Source organism: Alligator sinensis, unplaced genomic scaffold (assembly GCF_000455745.1).
Source record: "Alligator sinensis unplaced genomic scaffold, ASM45574v1 scaffold93_1, whole genome shotgun sequence".
NCBI lineage: Eukaryota > Metazoa > Chordata > Crocodylia > Alligatoridae > Alligator > Alligator sinensis.
In genome coordinates this window covers 188,703-210,260 of record NW_005842243.1, presented here as the reverse complement: position 1 = coordinate 210,260, position 21,558 = coordinate 188,703, and the positions used below count along the sequence as shown (strand labels likewise).

The 21,558-nt window shown below is 45.1% G+C and overlaps 1 protein-coding gene across 2 annotated transcripts in view; it reads right to left on the bottom strand.

Moving 5' to 3' along the window:
* Positions 1-21,558, bottom strand: part of DISC1 (DISC1 scaffold protein) — a 370,273-nt gene that overhangs the window by 328,189 nt on the left and 20,526 nt on the right. For both annotated transcript variants that reach the window (XM_025208657.1, XM_025208658.1), the window contains exons 3-4: positions 9,835-10,877; positions 5,504-5,573 (exon numbers count right to left, since the gene is read on the bottom strand). In XM_025208657.1, coding sequence (XP_025064442.1) covers positions 5,504-5,573; positions 9,835-10,860 — 1,096 coding nt within the window. In that variant the 5' untranslated portion in view covers positions 10,861-10,877. The remainder of the gene's footprint in view (positions 1-5,503; positions 5,574-9,834; positions 10,878-21,558) is intronic.

Here is a 21,558-nt window from a genome sequence, read left to right as displayed (position 1 = left end):
GCCACTAATTCAGTTCTCATATTTCAGTTCTCAGTTAGGTACCAAATCTAATGCATCTATTACATGGCTTTCAGAAGGGCATTCACAGTACACAGTTTGGAGGGTATTCAGTAAATAAGGCATGATGCTGCACACTAAATGATGAAAATGAAAAGACACATTGAACAGCTGTCTCTTTTACCAACCACTCTATATCCTATGTCCTGAACAAGGTACAGACTTTTGTCCAAAAAAATATGTGAGCATGTCATCAAGGATCGTGTCAAAATGCATATGCACCATGGGGCAGAATTAAAGATGCAGGGGAAACCTCATGACGACTTCTGTCACCTTCCAAAATTGACTTTGCAACATTATTATTTTAACAAAAATTAGGAAAAGGATTTCATAATGTGCAACCAAAATGATCCTCCAACACTTGCATAATCAGCAGAGCTTGAATTTAGGACCTTCAGATTTACAGCACAGGTCTAACACTTCACCTAGGGGCCTGCAAAGGACTATTAATTAATCCCACTTCCATCCTGACTGCAAAAGCCTTCCCTGCTTCCATCCACTCACGTTTTTTCCTAACTTTGAACCATACAGGGTAATTGCATGCACATAGATAGCCATAAGTATTTGTGTGCTTGTAATTCAGAGGGGGCAGGGACTTAACTGTACCTCAGCAGCCTTTACAATTACCCCACAATCAGTCAAAGCAACATAGCCCTGTTTCATTCTAAGCCAAGCTGCCCTGGTTTACAGTCTCACTTACTGAGAGGTAAATCATAGCATCATAGAAAATGAGGGTTGGAAGGAACCTCAGGAGGTCATCTACTCCACCCTCCTGCTCAAAGCAGGATCATCACCAACTAAATCATCCCAGCCAAAGGCTTTGTCTAGCCAGGTCTAAAAAACCCTCCAAGAATGGAGGGTCCACAGCCTCTCTGGGTAACCTGTTCCAGTGCTTTACTACCCTCCTGGTGAGAAAATCCTTCCTAATATCTAACCTAAACTTCCCTTGCTGAAACTTGAGATCATCGCTCCTTGCTCTGTCATCTACCACCACTGAGAACAGTCTAGCTCTAACCCTAACCCCTTTTGAATCCCACTTCAGGTAGCTGAAAACTGCTATTAAATCTCCCCTCGGTCTTTTCTTCTCCAGACTAAATAAACCCAGTTCCCTCAGCCTCTCCTCATAAGTCATGTGCCCTGGGCCCCTAACCATTGCCGTTGCCCTCCGCTGGACTCTCTCCAATTTCTCCATATCCTTTTTATAGTGGGGGCCCAAAACTGGACTCGGTACTTGAGATGTGGGCTCACCAGTGTCAAACAGAGGGGACTGGTGAGGTAATGCAGGCCCAGGAACTGCAGATCAGCTGTTTCACAACAAGTCTCTGCCCTTATTTACCTGCTCTCGCTCTCAGTTCAGAAACAAAGTTGACTCAACAGGAAGGAAAGATCTCAGAGGAACTGCCTGTTTAACAGAAGTATGTCATTCAAGTCTGCTCCCATAAGTAGGACATTTTACCCTAACCCAGTCCTACATGCAAACATAATTTATTTTTCCTACTCCCGCTTGCATATCAGTGGATTCCAGCAGGTCCCAGCAGTATCTCACTCTTGTTGCAAGGCCCCAACTTGAGTTAAATGAATAAGGTGGAACATCAGAGTGGAAGCTGCCTAAACCTAAACCAGTTGCAGAGCATACAGGTGTTTGCTTTTGCCAGGAGTGGTTCAGGCATCCCAAGGAAAGTAACTACAAAGCGGAAGAGGGCTGGGAGGATCAGAGGGGTTTGTGGGTCCAGGTGGGGGAATGCGCTGGCAAATCCAGGGAAGGCTGGTAAGGGAGCCAAAAACAGCCCAGTCAGGGTTGGAAAGTTCAGAACAGCACAGTATGGAGGCTGGAGCAAGTGGTCAGGCTTTCCCAGCCCCAGGGCTGTGTGGTGAACATGGGCAGGCATTTGCTCCATCGGGGTAACCTTTTGTAGACTGGGTTAACCTTTTATCGATCTAAAGTTAGCTCACTTCCCGAGGTAGATGCACCATATTTTGGGTGATTTAAGCCCTATGAATACATGCATGGCCAGGCATTTAGATCAACCTAACTTTGGTTAGGTTGAAATAAATATAACATTTGCACATACCCTTAGTAGACTTGTTTCCTATATGAACCAGCCACTAGATGGAGGCACACACTTTCCAAGAGGGTTACAAAATTGTATGTTCAGTAGCACTAGAATATTGGGAGCTGACCATAATCTGGTCATTAGAGCAGAAGTATAACAAGCAGGGTTTGCACCATGGGCAAACCCTGCAGGAGAGTGGGGCTGTGGAGATGGGGGTGGAGAGGTACCACTGGGTGTCAGGGGGCAAGCGTTCCAAGATAGAGGGAACAGTATGGGGCTGGGAGTCTTACCTTATGTTGAAGACTCAAAAACAGTCCCCAGATGCTGCTGCCACAGCTGCAGCGTAGTCTGCCTGCCCCAGCTGTTGCTCCTACAGCAGCAGCACAGTATCCACATACCTGGCTGCTCCTGCTGCAAGGATAACACTGTGAGGCTGTGTGGGTGGGGGTACAATGCTGACACCCCTAGTTAGTTGGTGCCTCGGGCTAGCATGCAGTTGGGCACTGGCCTGGCCATGCCACTGGCAGGGTGGGGGGCTGGCAGGCATGCGTCCCACCTTCCAATGTGGAAAAGGTGGTCACCCTACCCACCCTAAAGCACAGGTTACAGACAACAGTCAAGTACACAGATTGCACACAACCCTGAAAGGCTAACTATTACTAAACTCTGACATACTATCAAGACCTAGGTTATCTTTGCAATTCTGCTAGAAGGATCTTGCGACATCATCTGAGGTACCTTTTCTGTAAAAAATATGGGGAATTATACTTCTCTGCCTTGGACAGAATGGAGGTCCCACTCAATAGCAAAGTGGGAAGTGCAGAATTTCAATTCAGGGTTGCTTGATTCCTAATCCAGTACACATTTCCCTAAACAGAACTTTTTGCTAGGGAAGGAAAAGCAAGTTGGAACACTGTGAGCAAGGCCTGCACAATGCAGTTGAAACACTAAGGAAAGTCAAGGCAAAAGGGCTGAACAACCTCTACTGAGCTTGTACAAAAAAGATACTTTTCTGTTGCTTATAAATTGGGCCAGCTCTGGACACAATTTGATATGGACATCAGCTTACACCCCTATCTTCCTCCCATGCATCCAGTTGCCATGTGGAACTGACAAAGTCATTCCCCAATCTCCTTCTCAAAAAGAGCTGAAGAGACTTTACTTAAAACTTCCCGAACCTTTTAAAACACACAGTGGACCTCTTATGGAAAGTTTCCACCAACAATGCCACTTTGTCGAAGTATAAGTATCTGAAAGTAGACATTTATAATGGGAAGCATTAAATAGCCTTAAATATATGCATCACTAGATGATCCAGTTATAATATGTAACACCCACACACTTGTGCAGTATATGGCAGTGTGCCCCGTCAGTTGCAGAGAGAGAGAGAGAGAGAGAGAGAGAGAGAGAGTGTGTGTGTGTGTGTGTGTGTGTGTGTGTTCTGTATTTCCCTTTTTTTGGCCATATGGGCAAGATGGCTCCTGTTGTTCTGGCCATGTGCTCTGCACATAGAAAGCTGGGGTCTTGTATTTGGGTAAGGTATGTAAAATCTTCTGACCTAAGTAGTCAGGGGGAGCAGAAGCTTCTGCAGGCAGATTGGTTAAGAGAGAAAATGAAGCATGGCACTCCCTGACTGGACAAGGCTAAGGCGACATCATACTAAGGGATATAAGGTCAGCTAGGCTGGTCTGGAGGGGAGAGGAGTTGCTATGACCTGCTGAAGAGAAAAGTCCCCTCCAAGGGGAGAAGAAATCTGCAGCTAGAGAAAGGGAAACTCAAGTGGGGGGGGGGAGTGTCCCAGGGCCTGGGAACTCCTCTCTCCTCCTTTTCTGAGGTTTTAAGGGATTAATACCAGGGAGGAAGGTACTGATTCCTTGGGTTGGCTGGCCAGGAATTAGGCCTGGCAAGTTTTTAAACAGGATTGAAACCTGGAAGTTTCTAATTCTGCTAGATTGGCAAAGGTTGAAGCTCTCCCAGCTTGGGGCCAGTGTTGAGGTTTGTAGCCTTCTGGTCCCAGTGGAGCTGTGTGATCCAGACTGCCTGCAGCCCAGGCCCTGAGGGTAGGCCTGGCTTTCCCACTTTGTTTCTTTTGACAGTCCTTGACTCCAGCCAAGCTGTGTGGTTGGAGCCAACCATAGCCAGTAATCAACCTGGCTCCCTTTTGAATTTGTTCTGCAGTTTCTATTTCAGCAGGCCATACAGCCCAGCCCAGAAGTTCTGGGGTGCACGTATGCTGGCTGGAGCCACAGTCACTCCCCTCACACAGATTCTCCAGGGGAGCAAAGATCGGCACTCTACCATTTCTCCAGAAGCAGCGAGGGGTTGCACCACAACCAAACCACCAGCCACAAGCAGCTTCCTGATGTGTGGTGAACCCCATGCTCCAGCATGGACCCTGAAACTAAGTCTTTGGGGAAACCCAAATCCCTGACTGGCCGAAGTCTCTCTAAAGGCATTCAATCCATGAACTGTAGATGTAGAGATAATATTTATACTGTGTTTAAGGATTTGTTCTTTCATTTGTTTTTTTTTGTTTGTGATCTGGTAATAGATTTGTATTTGTTGGTTTATATTGCTTGTGAGAATGGAGATGTTTGTGTGCAACACCCCAGTCAAATTTAGTGTTCCCACAGTTCTGGGAGGGAGCTCGAGCCACTGGTATAACTCATTGGGTACCCTGAAATGTGAACCCAGCCCTTCTCGCTGCTGACCTGTGCCTGTCACCTGTACACATCTACATGCATATAGTATATAAAAATGTTAATATACTTTTAGGGTGAAAAGCATCACTTAAATGTAGGGTATTCTCCTGCAGTTGTATTTTCCCAGAGACAATACATACATAATGCAAGGCTACATCTTTTACTAAAATGAGCTAATTTGTTTCAACTTCAGTTAGCCCCACAAGATATCATACCATACACCTGTAAAAGCTGTTATTGCAACTTGTGATAGGTGCTTCTAGCATTGCCATCCTCACCAATATTTCTGGTCTCTGCTATACTACAGTGACTAATTGTGGTAAACAAGAAATTATGCTTCAGCAGCAGTCAGTACCTCCTTGCTCCATGTAAGTCTTTCATTTGCTTCTGACTTTAAGTCATAATATTCGAATGCAGCTGATCCAGTTGGGGAATATCTGCATGCCCAACTTCTCACTTGGGGATGTCTCAATACAATAAACTGTTGCCTGTGCTACCTACTGCTGACATGCTTCCTTCTTTAATTTCTTTATCCTGCTCTACTACAGAGTAAACAATACTGCTAAATACTCCCTGAACTCCTCAGTATTATTCATTACTTCATTAGCATTGTAGCAGCTATTAAACAAAAAATTTTAAAGGGAAACTAACAAATGAAACTATATGGAAAATATGAATAAAAAGTCTCACCTTTATCATAATCATCTTCCTCTACTGCTTTTTCTTGTAGCCTCTGAAGCCTTAACATTAAGGCTTTTATCTGTCTCAAAACAAAACAAAAAGAAAGAAAATATATTATTATTGTAATTTCTATAAGGTATCAAGACAATCACTGTATCAGCAGTACAACATGTCCAGCTGAGCTAAATCTACCCCTCATCAATGGGGGAGACATATTCTGAAGCCATTCTGTAGCCACCTGTGCTGAAGAGGGCTTTAGTCCAGATGTGTGTAGCAAGATTTAAGATATATGGAAAACCTTTGTCTTAAATATTGAAAGGAACCAAAGTGGCATACTCATGAAAAACCTCCATACCCTATTTATTACTTCAGATGCTCAAATATAGGTTACAATCATAATCCATCACCAATTTTTGTTTACGCTCTCTGTAAGTTTGAATGCACAAATTTCTGGCAATGCAATTTTTGGTACACACATTTGCACGCAGCAAATGCAAAAATTTACCCTGCAAACCCCATTTGCACCCACAAATGAATGCAAAAAAGTACCAATATACTATATGAATGAACAAGGGACAGCAGGGGAAAATAATGTGTTCTTACTTGAGCCTGGAGTCAATTTCCTTTGAAAGGTGGCCTTCCCAGTTTAGACTGGTCCATAACATTCAGTTCAGAATTTTCAACACATCTTTCCTGTGGCAAATATTTCCAAAGGCCTCCCCCCGCCCCTTTGCAATCAACAGGGAACGTGCATTGGAAGGAAACACAAACATATTCCTAAAGTTTCGCTTGAAAGTTTCTGCTCTAGATCCTTTTCTATCACCTTTTCTATTCCCATTCCTGCTTCACTTACTGCTACAGATTTAACCAGCTGCTTCTGCACTCAAAGGGTTTCGTGGCACAAGTATACGGACATCGTTTTTCCTAGTACAGACTTGGCCAAAGAAACAGTACACATCTCCAACACCCTGAAATTTAAGAATCCTTATATAAAGTACCATTTTTGCCTGATGCCAAGAAGAGGTCTCCCCTCCCTCACAGTATCACATGGAAGAAAGCCCCTCTTGTCTTGGAATTGGTGTGGGGGGGGGCGTAAGGAGCTGCAGGTGCTGCCTGCCTCCTACCTCTCCCCACAACATCACAGTCTCTGCCCCCACCAGCCTCAGGCCCTACCTCTTTCGCTTGTCTCACCTCCTGCAGCCTCTGCCCCACACCTCCAATCATGCCTGCTGTTCTCACTCACACTTGCTCTATCCAGGCTGTAGCACTGGCACTGGCCCTGGGCCCAGCCCAGCAGCAGCAACAGAATAAGATTTCTCAAATAAAACTGTGCCCCAAATGGAAGTCCTTAAAGCCATATTCAAACAAAAACTCACATGGGCTACCAGATTCTGGATAGCATGCAATCTAAATATGGTAGATGAAAGTGGATCAGTGAACAGACCATTACAAGGGTCAAGCCAGAAACGGATCAATGCACATGCTAAAGTTCTGCCTTTTTAAGTAGCCATCATCTGACACCATCCAAAATAAAGAACAGAAAACAGGTCCCACAGGCCTCCTCCACCAAGAAGAATTCCTCCATTGACAGAGAACCCACCAGGGCCAACTTGACTTTTTCCTTTTTAAGGCTGGGGAAGAATGCATGTTGTTGGAGAGGTGGGCTGTCCGAACAGTTGCCACTGCCTAACTCAGGATGCGAAATAGATCTGACACCACAAACAGAAGACTGCAGTACTGAGAGTGTGGACTTGGATTTCGGTTCAGGGACTAGGGGTTGGGTTTGTTTTGCGGGGGGGTTATTTTGGGGGCCTTTTTTATGGAGGGGTATTTAATATAGTTGTTTCCATTATACCTGCTATTGTTGCACATTACTAATCAATATCTGAGGAGTAAAACTGTGTCATTTTCTAAGTGCACTGTCTTTGACAGGATGAAGTCTATAACATAAGTTGTCTCACAGCTGACCTACCAATATTACTGTTGCACAGCATCTTAAATCTGGAGAAATTAGAAAGGAATTATCAAAAATACTGTGTATTTCAACTGATGAAATCTTCATCTGTACAAGAAGAATTATTTTCAAAAAGGAAAAAATTTACTGTTAGCATTTTTAGTAATGTCAAATTTCGGTCCCTTAACAGTAACTTCTTCTACAGTTTTTTTTTCTTCAAAACAGACTCATTAACATTAAGATTCCAAGGCTCAACAAGTAAAAGCATTAAAATAAAGGTTCAAAGGAAGCTGCATTTGGGACAAAAATGATTATTTCTTTACTAAATGAACAGACTAACTTTAAACATGCATCTAGAGCAGTGGTGCTCAACCTTTAGCCCCCATAGCCTAAAGGCAGCTGCAGCCAGATAAGTGGGGTGAGGCTGATTTGTGGGACAGATTGTGCTCAGCAAGCCAGGATCAGGCCCTCAGGCCTGACATTGCCCCCTGCTGCCCTCACACACTGGGATTGGTCCCTGGGAGCCTAGCACCACCCATGCATGCCAGGATTGGGCCCAGGAGCCTAGCAGCACCCCATCCCACCAGGATTGGACCCTGGGGGCCTGACACTGCCCTCTCCCACTCAAGTGTGCCAGAATTGGGTCCCAGGGGCCCAACACCAGCTCCTCCCAGCCCCCCACATTCAAGGATTGGGTCCTGCTGGCACATGATCCAGCACACAGGGCCCTGGAATCTTCATTGGTCCAGAAATTTGGCAGTGGGGGAGTGGTGCCACCACCAAATTTCTTGAGCCCTGGAAAGCCCCATGTACCAGGTTTGGCCCACAGGCTGACAGTTGAACACCTCTGACCTAGAGCACAAGACAAGCAAATGTTGCCATTAAAAGGGCCTATTGCAAGGAAAGCAGACCATTTTAAATCTTGATTATGCTTGCTATTAACTTATATTAACATAGCACTAATATATATTAACATAGCACTTGCTTCCCAAAATACTAAAGCTTATGGCCACACTATTCTTTCAAGAGTGAAAGAAGGTCATTTCTCCTAGCGAACACATATGATGACATCTGCGTAAGCAGTATTAGCAAAAAGCTGGTTCCTCCCTGTCCTCAACTGCACAAGCAACCCCCTGCTAGAAACAACTAGTCAGACTATGTCTATTCCAATGTACTAAATTGAGCTGACCATGCCATTTGACCTCTGAGTCCTTCTCCAGAATGCCCCTCCAGAGTCCTGGATAGGGAAGATCAGCAACAAGGTTTGTGTAGATCTAGAAAGACTTCATAATCGGGACAACAGTTACCCCAATGTTGGACTCTAGACCAGTGCTTGGCCTGACCCAGCTGGGTTCAGAAGCAAATGGACAGTCAGGCGCTAAGACCCAGCCAATGTCACCACCGTTTCTCCCAGAGGCAACACGGGGAAAGCGCCCAACACCCAACCCCCCAACACCCAAGGCTACAAAATAATCAAGTCCGCTGGCCAGATTTGGCTGGCAAGCCCTTGCTCTGAACTACTGCTGTTCATTTACACAGCCTAAACCAGAATTTGGCCTTACATTACAGATGAACAGAAAACAATTTTCCAATCCTGCAAAGCTGTGAAGGATTTCAAAACACTTCCCATTCTGTTCTGAGAGAAAAACTGAGACCTTCTGAGGTTCCTCCATGGACAGAACTCTCTAATCAACTGTATTGAACACTCCTCTCAAAATGGAGTACATGGAAGGTCAGGTCCCTGGTCCTGAATAATCATTTGAACCTGAGTCTCTCACATCCAAGGCAAGTGCCTAATATCTAGGGTACTGGCTATTCTGGATTGGGTCCATTTCATGTTGACCAAAACTTCTATCTAGGACTGAGAAATCCCCTCTCAAAAGAAAGTTTGTTAGCAGTTCCTGAGAAAAGTGGCATTTTTGACATATTACTGCAGTTGAGTGAGAGCAAATTTCACAGGAACATTTCCAGTCAGCTCTACCTTCCCCCAACCCTCCACACATACATATGTATAGACAAGTCAATCAATCACTAACATACAGCCACCTCTGGAGGGAGGTAGCAGCTGTTTAATTCAGAAATCAATTTGGTGCAGAATCTGTTAGCAAAGGAAAGAAAATCACTGAAAACTACCGAAACTGTAATACTGGCCATTACAACAGCGGCTAAAAAAAAAAAAGCCAGCTGTATTTTAAAAAGAAAATTGAGGAAACAAACATACTGTCGTGGTTCTTCCTCTTTTAACCATGCACCACGTTGCTGCAAATCTCTAGATAGAAATGCCCCAGCAGTCAGTCATTTCCTGTCTCCAGCAGCTGTCCAAAGATTGATTGGTCTAAAAATTCTTACTACCAAATGAACATGAACAAGGAGCATGATTACCAACCTTTAATGTACTACGGTTGCCAAGTAAGCAGTCCAGGAGCACAGGCTCATATTTCCTCATCAGAGTGTCCCAGTTGTGATCACTAATAGTAAAGCTACTTTCATAGCCTGAGGTAACAGAAGAACCAGCAGATGCTGCATCTGAAGAATCTGTGGAACATGAAAATGTTGCATCTGTATCTGAAAGAGACACTGTCTCACAATCCTGCAGTTTATCGTTCCAAATGGTCTCTCTTGCATACTTATAATCCTCACTATGCCTACAGAGGCAAGATGAAGCCCCCAGGTCCTTATGAGAACTTCTTCCTCTCTCTCCCAGTTCGCCCAGATTCACTTTTTCTATTTTTCCTGTTACATTTGTTTGTAGAACACATTCAGCTCCCCTGCCATCTGACTGGCTTTCGGTGGTATTTCTTTCATAACTTGAGTTCAGAGAGAGCTGTATGAAGCTAAAACTTGAATTAAAGCTATCTTGAGAAATGGGAGCGTGAGAAGGGACTTCTTTGTTTTCATGTTCACAGTGATTGTTCACTTCCTTCTGTTTGACAGTGGACATTTTTTGCAGGTCCTCTACTCTCCCACTGTGGCTTGTCTGCCATGCAGTTGTTAGTAAGTCAGTGTGCCATGTAGCTGAAGTGTATCCAGGTGAGAAGTCTCCTTTGCATATGGCAGCTCCAGGGCAAACCGGCATAATTACGTTTTCTGAGTGCCGACTCCTGCGATCTGGTAGATTTCTGCCGCTCCCTGGTGTATTTCCAGCAGTGGTTGATGACATTACCACACTGGTGGTAACTATGGTGCTGTTTACAGATGAATTACAATGTGAGAATTCAAAGTCATTTTTGCCTCGTCTGTGCAGAGAGCAATTCTTGAAGTCCTCACAAGGTTTACTGCCATGTTTAAGCCCCTTTGGGTTGAATGGCTGGCAGTCAGCAGGAGGCTGAAGCTCTATCTGTTGCTGAGCTTCTGGTCTCATGTATCCTGGTCTCTTTGCCAGCTTCTTTTTATGAAGAGAGCCTGCAGGCATGAAGTGACCCAGACCATCTAAGAAAATCAAGAAAATGTCATTAAAATGTTTGTATAATTTTTTAGGCTTAAAATACAGCAGCATCTGAAACCAATTACTTCAGAACATGCAGGCAGTACACTGATTTCTTTTTAAGCACAACAAAGAAACTGACAATACTGTAGATTAGATGTGTGATAAAACAGCTGTAACATGGTTCCCCTCCCTTCTGTATATTTTCTCTTTTCCTCATGCCCAGGATGATTTGCAAAACACAGCCATGTTTTAAAGGTACCAACTTTTTTTTAAAGTATGTATACAAGTTAATTCATTTAGTTTTCACAATTATTCTGACTTTTGGCAGGATAAATCGCATCTTTTTTCCAGTTCTTAGGATCCAACCAAGTTATCCTGATCAATGCAATAAAATAAAACAGGCCCCACACATGCTCTTTGATTTTCACACAAGCATGAATGAACAGGCGCCCTCAAAACACTCATTTACACATGTTTGGTGCAGCACTGAACTCACATTTACAAAAACCAGCAAATTATAATATGCAAAATGATTCTGGCATAGCAATTTTGCATAAATCTTTTGCTCTCACTCAGTTTCTCGCATTCACATGCATATTTTACTAACACAGTCTACAGTTCTTTTTTCTTTTAAATAGTGGCCCAAAAAATTCAAACATGTATTATATATACAAAATATGTGTCAATACAATTCTACATAAGAAAAATCCTAAATTCTAATTTTACTTATAGTTAAAAGCATTGTATGCATAAAAATATCAAATCAAGTAAGTCTCATCATAATAATCAAGCAACAAAAGCTAGTTCTGAGGCAGATGGTCCCCTACACAATGTTCAATTGCCATGTTATGTAATTAAGATTATTATTGCAAGGCTATATCACTAAGAAAAGGTCCCTATAATTCAGCAGCATATTGAGCTTTGAGTTTTGAACTGAGCCTTCAGAACAGGGAAAAATTAAAACAATCTGTTTTCATATCAGTAGTTTATGTAAAAAATTGCTTTAGACATACAAAACTGTTCTACTTGTGCTAAAATGAATGAGGTACAGAATCTATTTAATAGTTTCTCTTTCATTTTCCTTGTAACTTTAAAAATCTACAAGGAGATTTTTATTTTAAAAAGAAAAAAAATCAGGTACTTCAAAAATTGCATTTGTGTTTTACTAAAACACTAACATGAAGATATATAAATATGTCAGTAAAAAGTTAAATATGCAAGTGTAACTCCCAAGACTTTCATGTAGACTGTACCAAAAGCTTACCCTTAACTACTCACTTCATTTTTCTTGAAATAACCTTCAACTAAACAGACACTGGAGGGCAGGGCTAGGATCCAGAATTACCTGGATAGACTAGAAAAGTGGTCTGCAATCAATCAGATGAGATCCAAGGCTAGTCTTTTATTTTGGATGCAATGTACCTTATCTTTGGGAAAGTATACTGTCTCCCAAGGCATTTTCATTAAGAAGGTAAGGACATACAGACTATGAGAAAGTACTGTAACGTAGATACCTAACATCATGCTCAACAACTAATTAACAGGGATCCTAGAAATCCATTTGTCATGGAAAAGAGGAGAACATTGTGGAATTTGTGTTTTTACAGAGAATCTTTAGAAATCGCCAGGAAAAAAATCTTACTTACTGAAATAAAATGTTGGCTGCCCAGTAGGAGCCAGTGGTTCTCACAGCCACTGAAGCAGCCTGCCAGGGTAGAGAAGCACACAGGGAAACACCCAAGATGGTGGCTACCCCATCCTCCTTCTACCTCCGATTGGTTAAAAGGGCTGCCCATCATATGGCCCTGCCCCTCTCAGCCAATCAGTGGCAAGGGGTGGAGCCCCTCAACCAATCAGCGTGGAGGGAGGGCTCCCTGCAGAAAAACACACATTTTTAAGGTTTTTTAATCAAAGATTTTTGGGTTTGTAGCCACAGAAAACTAGAATCCCTGGTAATCAACAATGATTTAATGTCTAGTTGGGAAGAGGTATTGAGTAGGGTTACCCAGGGCTCTGTCATGGGTCTGGTATTGTTTAATGTCTTTATTACTGTTTTGGACAATAGGATTGAATGCACACTTAGCAAATATGTGGATAACACCAAGCTGGGTAGAGTTGCAGACACACTGGAGTGCAGGGCTAAGATCCAGAATGACCTGGAGAAATGGTCTGAAAAATCAACCAGATGAAATTCAACAAGGGCAAGTGCAAAGTCCTACACTTGGAATGGAATAACTGTAAGCACAAATACAAAATGGGGAACTATTCACTAGGCTGCAGTACTGCAAAGAAGAACTCAAGGGTTACGGTGGACTGTAAGATGAATACGAGTCAACAGTGTGCCCTTGTTATGAAAAAGAGAAAAAAAACCAACAGAATATTGAGTCGTACTAATGGGAGAGTCGCTTGCAAACCAAGGGAAGTGTGTCTTCCACTGTATTGTGCACTGGTGAGGTCTCACCTGGAATACTGCACACTTCACGAAGGATGTGGACAGATTGGAAGGATTCCAGTGCAGAGCAACAAAAATGATTAGGAGCCTGAGAAGTGTGACTTATGAGGAAAGGCTGAAAGAGCTAGAATTATTTAGTCTGGAGAAGAGAGGCCTGAGGGGAATTTTGATAACAGTCTTCAAATACCTGAAATGTGATTACAGAGAGCATGGAGATGGGCTTTTCCCTCTGCTGAAGGTGACAGAAATGAAAGCAATGGCCTCAAGATGCAGCAGAAAAAATCTGGTTGGAGATCAGGAGGAACTGTCTGACTGCAAGGGTAGTCAAGCATTGGAACAGGCTACCTAGAGAAGCTGTGGAATGTCCATCCCTGGAAGTTTTCAAGACCAAGTTGGACAGACACTTGGCTGGGATGGGCAGGGACAATCCTACCTTGAATAGGGGGCTGGACTGCATGACCTCATGAGGTCCCTTCCAGCCATTGGTGATGTGTAGGAAGTGCATGCACACCACCTGAGATTGGCAGTGCACTTCCTACAAAAAGTGCCACCGACACTGCCGGCGATGCCTGCGGGCAGTCGCTGCTTGCCACCTGCCCCACCTTGCTGCCAACAGCATCTGTGGGCAGTCCCCGATCACTGCTGACCACCACCAATGCTGCTGGCAGCATCTGCGGGTAGTTGTTGACCACCGGTCAGTGGTCACTGCCCCCTGTCCCCCCCCCGACAGCACCACCGCCACCTGCAGGAGCTCACAGTGTCCCCACAGCCTCCTGGGGCACACAGCATTCATGCTTCCAGTTCTACTTTCCTACAATCCTATGATCTGAATTATGACCTACATATTGCAATTTCAATATCTTTTTTATAGTACTGTAGTTCAGCTTCTACGTATTGCTTCAAAAATCTTGTAATTTAGAATCCCTAACTCCAATTTAGTCACTCGTATCTTTTTTACCCAGTAGAAAGAACCACGGTAACGAAAAAGTTCATTCAGTTTATCACCTTACCGATGTAGAAAATAACAAGATTTTCTATTTGTGTTAATCTGGTAAACACACAACCACCAATATAATCTGCTCTGGCTGTAAGAAGGCAAACTGGGACTGGCAAAAACATTCCTTAGAATTTAGGAAAGGTTTTCTACTTTACATCTGACATAGAAATTAATGCACAGTAAAAATATCTGCTTTTATCAAGGTCATCTGCAATCCAGATAGGTCAGTCTTTCTAGACTTAATTATCCCCTAGGTAAAAGAGAGAACCTTGAAAATTTAGTGTTGTATCCAGGCAAACAGTACTGAGAGGCTGGAAGAGATTATTCTTTGTAATAGCCTGTAACATAACTTACTATAAAAAGGTTTGGCACAGGTCTTATCTGTATAAGAATGTGTCACTGGTTTACCTAAAATCAATCTTTAAAAATGAGCTAATTAAATCAGTACAAATCCCCAGTGTCGATATTTAAATCTGTTTAAAATTCTGACCTAAGCTAAATTGATATAAGCAAAGTTTAAACTGATTCAAGCATGTCAACATTAGGGATTTGTGTCATATTTTAAAATTTGGTCTGGTTAAATTATTATAACTAAACAGACACAATGTTCTAATAGAAATATTGCCTTATTTTTAAGATGAAAACCAAGCATAAGTACAGCTCCACAGATAAAACTAACAATGATCACACCTCAAGTCAACCTCACAGGCTACAATATTGTCACTGTGCAAAGCTGATATTAGACTGACTTAGTCCTATAACTTAGATTTTGGCGAAAAAAAAGGTTTAGAGAACTTATAAACAGGTTAAATGTTCTCGTTTTAATTAATCTACTTGTAATTCCAACCAGAAAACAGTTTTAGGACTAGATTTAAACTTTCCCCTATGATTCTTCTAATCCAAAATATTACAGCAGGGGTGGTCAACCAGGAGTACTTCGAAAGGTTGTAGGAGGACGTGCAGGCAGGCAGGGATGGAGTGCGCCCCATGGTGCAGAGGTGGTGGCGTCTCCCCTGGCGCATCCACCTCTTATCTGGGGAGGAGACGCACTGCGGTGCCTCCCCTCCCTCCACCCTAGCCCACTCTCTACACTGGCCACTACCCCCACAGCAGAGCTACGAGGGTCTGAATGGTGTGGGGGAAGGAAAATGTGTTTTGTAACCACCCCCAGTGGCACACGATTAGCCAGGTGCAAGGCCTGTCAGCAGCCCACAAAGCCACAACTGGCCATGGAAAAAAGAGGCACGGTACACAGCCAAGCAGGGTGGTGGCAGTAGCTGTTGTGTGCAAGCCCCCTCCCCGTTTGGTCCCCCTCCTCCCAGCACCACTGCTATGCTCATCCCCAGGTGGCTATGGGGGGGGGCGGTGCCCCTGGATCAGCACATGGGGAAAGGCGGGCTGTGGGCCACTGCAGACTGCAACTGCGGCCAGGGCAGTGCTGAGCTGTTCCCAGCAGGGGTGTTGGGCCGGGCTGCACTGAGATGGGGTTGGTGAGGGCTACAGTGATTTTTTGTGTGGCTGCAGCCCCTCCCATAGCCCCACTCCCAGTGTCACCGCCACCCACCCAAAGCACAGCCCGGCCCAGCCCCCGCCAGGAAGAACCCCCCCACAGTGCAGGAGGGAGTGGCGCTGGGATAGGGGTGAATGATTAGCCTCTGCCCCACTCTCTCCTGCACTATGGGGATTGTCCCATGACCTGGCCTGGCCAGATCGTGTGGCAATCAGAGCCTGGCAGCTCGCCCAGGGGCATGGGTGGGCAGCTCCCACCACTGTGCACACTGCAGGGGAGCCAAGGAGGGGGACACATGCCCCCCCCCCAGCTCTACCGCACCACACCCCTGGACGAGCCACTGGGCTCTGATTTGCGTTGAATGGGGCCCCGGCCAGGCCTGGTCATGGGACAATCCCCACAGTGCAGGAGGGAGTAGGACAGGGGTAGGGGTGAAAGATTTGCTCACCATGGGGGCCTCGATCTTCCCCGCCCCTGTGGGCCTTTCCCCTTCCCCCACAGACTTACCTGCTGGGGGGGTGCACAGACACACACACTCTCAGTCCCCCCAAATAATTTTTTTCTCCCTCCACTTATGCAGCACCTGCCCCAGCCCTACTCCCTCCCTCACTGCAGGGACCTTGATCTGCCCTCTCCCTTAAAAACAAGAAAAAAACATGAGGGGTACGAGCTAAAACTTTGAGATCAAATGTGTACACTTGCTAAAAAAGGTTGAAAACCTCTGCATTACAGCATGTTTGAATTGAAGAATGCATAAAATCTCCATTATCCAAGTTCACTAAACTTCAAAATGTAAATGCAATGTGATGTTAATTTAGTGTACAGACGTCTTAAAGATGCTTATCACCATAGTGATTATGGCACAAATATTAGTGAGTCATTTTTATGACTGTAAGACAAAAGGAAATTGTGAAGAAACATAGGCAGTTAAATTTGGCCAACATTAATCCAATAAATATGAACTTGGACATTACAAGGAGCAACACTGTTTTACACTTTTTGGCTAGGGACAGAAGTTAGACATAAACTAGTTTAAGTGGTCAGAAACTGGTTTAAACCTGTAATAGAACAGGCATTCAGGGCCTTTGTACATGCCACGTTTTTTGCCCTTTCTTGCACTGCAATAGCATGACTGTTTGCACAAGCAGGTTTTCCAAATGCTTTAAAAGCCTTTCTGGTGCATTAAAGTAAAACTCCTTGGATATAGTTTAGTTTGGCTCACTGAGAGTTAAAGCATCACGTCCATGGATTCATTGCGTGCAAACAAAAAGGTGCTCAAAGACATTTAGTGAGCCTCTTTGTCCAACAGATGGTGCTGCAAATTTTTGGAGTTCACCACTTTGAATTGCTTCCACTTTCAAATTCCTTCCACTTTTTCATTTTTTCTTGTGGCATGTGACAGCTCTGTGCTCCCACATCTATGTGGCAGAGCATGAGTTAGGGGGCAGTTGAGGGGGGCAGGGCAGCGCTGGACCACCCTGCTCACCTATGGCGCCAACCTGGGATCAGGTTTAATTCATTTGAAAATCAAATGTGTGTGAACACTAGTGCGACACTCCAAACGCTTAATCCGTTTGAAAACCTAATGCGTGCAAACACTGATGTGACACTCCAAAATAAACCAGTTTAAATTTTATAAACCTATTTAATTTAATGAGGATTAAACACCATGGTGTGTACAGGTGCCCTCAGTGCACATAAACCAATTTCAAAATTGCCAAAACCGGTTTGAGATAAAACTGGTTGAATGTAATATCAGACTTAACTGATTTGGGTCAAACCAGTGTATGCAATGTCTGTCCCAGATCCCTTCCTGGTTTAATTTAAACCATAGTCCTTCAGCATGCTCTTTGGGCTGAACTCTTCTCCATCCCAGCAGGGCTGGCCCTGCCCCTCTGCTCCCCAGCCAGAGCAGGAACAGGCAGGGGTGGGGGGTCTTGACAGAGAGAGGTTTAATTCCCCCCTCCCTGTCCTACTGGCAGAAACCCAAGCCAGGTCTGCCAGGTACTCCCCCTCACTGATGCAGCAGTGGGCCGGCATGACCCCTAAGTCAAAGGGGGGCAGGGAAGGGGATTATTCTCTCCTCTACCCCCACTGCCCCAGGGGGCCACAGCTGGGTCTGCCCACCCTGACCACCACTGAAAAGTGGAATAAGCCCCTTTCTGTCCCCTCTGCCGGATACTCAAGGGAAGGGGAATAACCCACGTCCTGCTGGCTGGCATCTAGCCCCTCCAGGTAGGGGCTGACTGGGGAGCGGGCTTCCTGGGCCAGCTCAGAGGTGCCGGCAGGCCCCGAGCCGGGCAGTTGCCACTGCCACACCCCCTGCCCTGTGCAGCACCTGGGGCTGCAGCTGCACAAGCAGCTGCAGGCTGGCCAGGGAGGAGGGCTCAAGAGAGACAGGAATGGGAGGGAGAGTAACCACTGCAGGCAAGGGGAAGCCAGCTTGGCCCAGCAGCACCACTCAGGACTGGGGGCACTTCCTTCAGCCCAGCCCTGAGCGGCACTGCACAGTGCAGCAGGAGCCACAGCTGAAGGCGAGGGGAGAAAAACAGCCCTGCTGGGCCAAGCCAGCCGCCTGCCTTCCAGTCTCTACCCCCCCTCCTATTCCTACTGCTCCTGAGCCTCTACGGGAGGCGGCAGGGGCATGTGGGGAGAAGCTTCAACCCAGCAGTTTCTGCCCTGCACATGCAGGTCCAGCTGCAGACCCCAGACTGAAGCCTTCCACTCAGGCACCGTGGCAAATTCAGGCAAGGGGGGCAGAACAGCCCTCCGCCCCAGCCAGCCCACAGCTGCTTGTGCAGCTATAGCTCCGGGTGCTGCACAGGGCAGGGGGTGCAGAGGTGGCAGCAGGGCTCACCAGCACCTCCAAGCTGTCCTGGGAAGCCTGGTCCCCAGCCAGCCCCCACCTGGCAGGGCCAAACACCAGCCAGAAAGGCCCCTTGCAGGGGGCAGGGATGGGGTTATTCCCTCTTCCTCCGGTGTCTGGCAGAGGGGACAGGAAGGGCTTATTCTGCCACTCAGCGGCAGCGGTGGTTGGGGCAAACAGACCCGGCTGCAGTCCCCTGGAGGCAGTGGGGATAGAGGGGAAATAACCCCCCTCCCCTCTGCCTCAAGGGCCACACTTGTCCACCACTGCAGCAGCAAGGGGGGAGCACCCAAAAGACCCCACTCAGGTTCCTGTGGTGAGACAGGGAGGGAAGAATTAAACCCCTCTCTGGCCAGTTCAGCCCGGACTGGCCACATGCCCCAGCACAGCTTCCCTGCAGCCAAGGGCATGCTCTAGTGCCCCCTGGCACCTGGCCTGAGCAACTGCAGGCATGTGCCCCATTTTCTCAGTCCAGGGGGACACCTGTGCTGTTACAAACCGGTTCAACTTAGGCAGGCTAGACTAACCTACAAAGGTTGAATCAATTCAGGCTCCTGGTTTTTGTATGTCTGTCCCTAGCCAAAGTGGCTGAAACTGGTTTAATATAAACCTGACTGAATGTAGTATCAGACTTAACTGATTTAGGCCAACCCCCTCCTCCCTCCCACCCCCCACTTTTGGCTTGAGCCACTGCAGGCATGTGGCAGCATTTTCTGAATCAAAAGTGAATGTGTGTTCGTTTGCTTATCAGTTCAATCTCTGCAGTTTAAACTAACCTGCAAAGACTGAATCAATTCACCCTCGGGTTTTTTGACTGTCTGTACTTAGGCTTTGAGAACATCCTTCTCCAGCTATCTAACTTGAAGTCTCCTCTAGTCATTCAGGTGTCTTAGTATTCATAGTTTCATGGTGCTTAGGATCAGAAGAGACCTAAACAGATCATCAGGTCTGACTCCTCGCCCTGGGCAGGAATGAGTGCAGGGTCATAACACCCCAGCCAAATATCTGTCCAGCCTCCTCTTGAAGACCCCCAAGGTAAGAGAGAGCACTACCTCCCTTGCGAGTCCACTTCAGAGCCAGGCATCCCTATCATGCGCAATTAAGAGACTAAGACACTAGAATGAATTCCAAATGGCAACCTGTAACTTCATTAACTTAACACTGGGTAGTGAAAGCACATACCTACACACTGTTAAGTCCACGCAGGCTTCCAGAGATCCCACCCTATAAGCAGACAGAACTCAACTCAATTCCAGGTCCCCTACTGCTTCCTCCACCCTCTCCTTCTCATATCCCCAGAAGCAGCATGATCCCTTTATTGGTTCAACCAGCAACATCCTCAAACCACAGAACAGAGAACCCCATCTACATCCCTTGCAGAGAAAGTGCATCACACACTCACATGTACAAAATTTTTTCTGTAGGTTTCTCAAATCTAGTCAGGATTTTATTCAGTTTTAAGAGAAACAGCTTGTGGCTCATAACGTTCATAAAATTTAGAATCCTTTTAAAGGGGAAGAAACTGTAGCTGCTTCTCATCCCACCTTTGCAACCTTTAGCCTTCAGAAACAGAAATCATTACCTGTTTTTCACTTTAACCTACCAACCATGTTTTCCATGAAAATTAATGCAGCTGATAGAATCCAACTGAATCTAGGGTAACTAGCTGTGAAAGAAAGGAGATTACTTATTTTATTGTACTTTGCAAATGACTAATTGGTAAATCAATGAGAAGCCAGATTTGTTTGGGAGTATCTTTCACAGAAGCAACTAAATAGTTGGGAGAAATGTTAGAAAAGCTGTCAGGCACAAAATGACCTTCCTCAAATCTGTGAAAGAAGCAGGTACACAAGTCAGTGTCAATCTGCCATGATCCTCTGGTAATTAGTGTTTTATTAAATTGCCAAACCCACTAAAGACTACTCAGTAAGAGTTCCGCAGTGATCTGTTTTAGGAAAGAGGACATAAAAAACAACAGGCAGGGGGGAAAGCATATCAGAGAGAGAGCTGTGATGTTAGATTTTTTAAAATATATTAAAAGAAAGTTGATTGCACTATTTGTCAATTAAACACAACCCAAGCACTATTTCATTGTTTCAAATCTAAGTAAATGTAATTGTGGAAGATATTGAAGTAATTTTTCACCTTGCCTTGCAGGCTTATTCCTTGGTGTAGTAAATGTTGAGTATGGCAGCCTATACATGTGCTTGGGAATGGGAGAGGGGCCCAGACAGCCACTCTAATTAAAACGGCTCACCATTACATGAATTAAGTCCCTGCACATTTCAAAATAGATGCAGAACACTTTCTCTAAAGTTCATTTGATGAGGTTTAAATAAAAAGTGCCCCCATGGCCATTTTGAAACATGCAGAGGCTTAATACATGTGACAGTGAGGTAATGCTACAGTGTTCTAATTAGAACAATGCACTCTAATTAGAATGTGAATGAGCATGACTAAGGCACACTAAGTGGTTCAAACCCGAGTTATGCAAGGCTAGAAAAGACTGCATTTGTTAGAGCTGCTCTTCATAGATTTCATAGATTTCTAGGGTTAGAAGGGACCTATTAGATCATCAAGTCCGACCCCCTGCTCTGGGCAGGAAAGAGCACTGGGGCCAAGTGACCCCAGCCAGGTGCTTCTCTAATCTCCTCTTGAAGACTTCCAAGGTAGGGGAAAGCACCACCTCCCTGGGAAGTCCATTCCATATTTTGGCAACCCTCACTGTAAAGAATTTCTTCCTGGTATCCAATCTAAATCTGCTCTCCTTCAGTTTATGGCCGTTGTTTCTAGTAACTCTGAGGGGTGCCCTGGTAAACAGATTATCCACTATTCCCTGCTGACCCCCCCGATGAGTT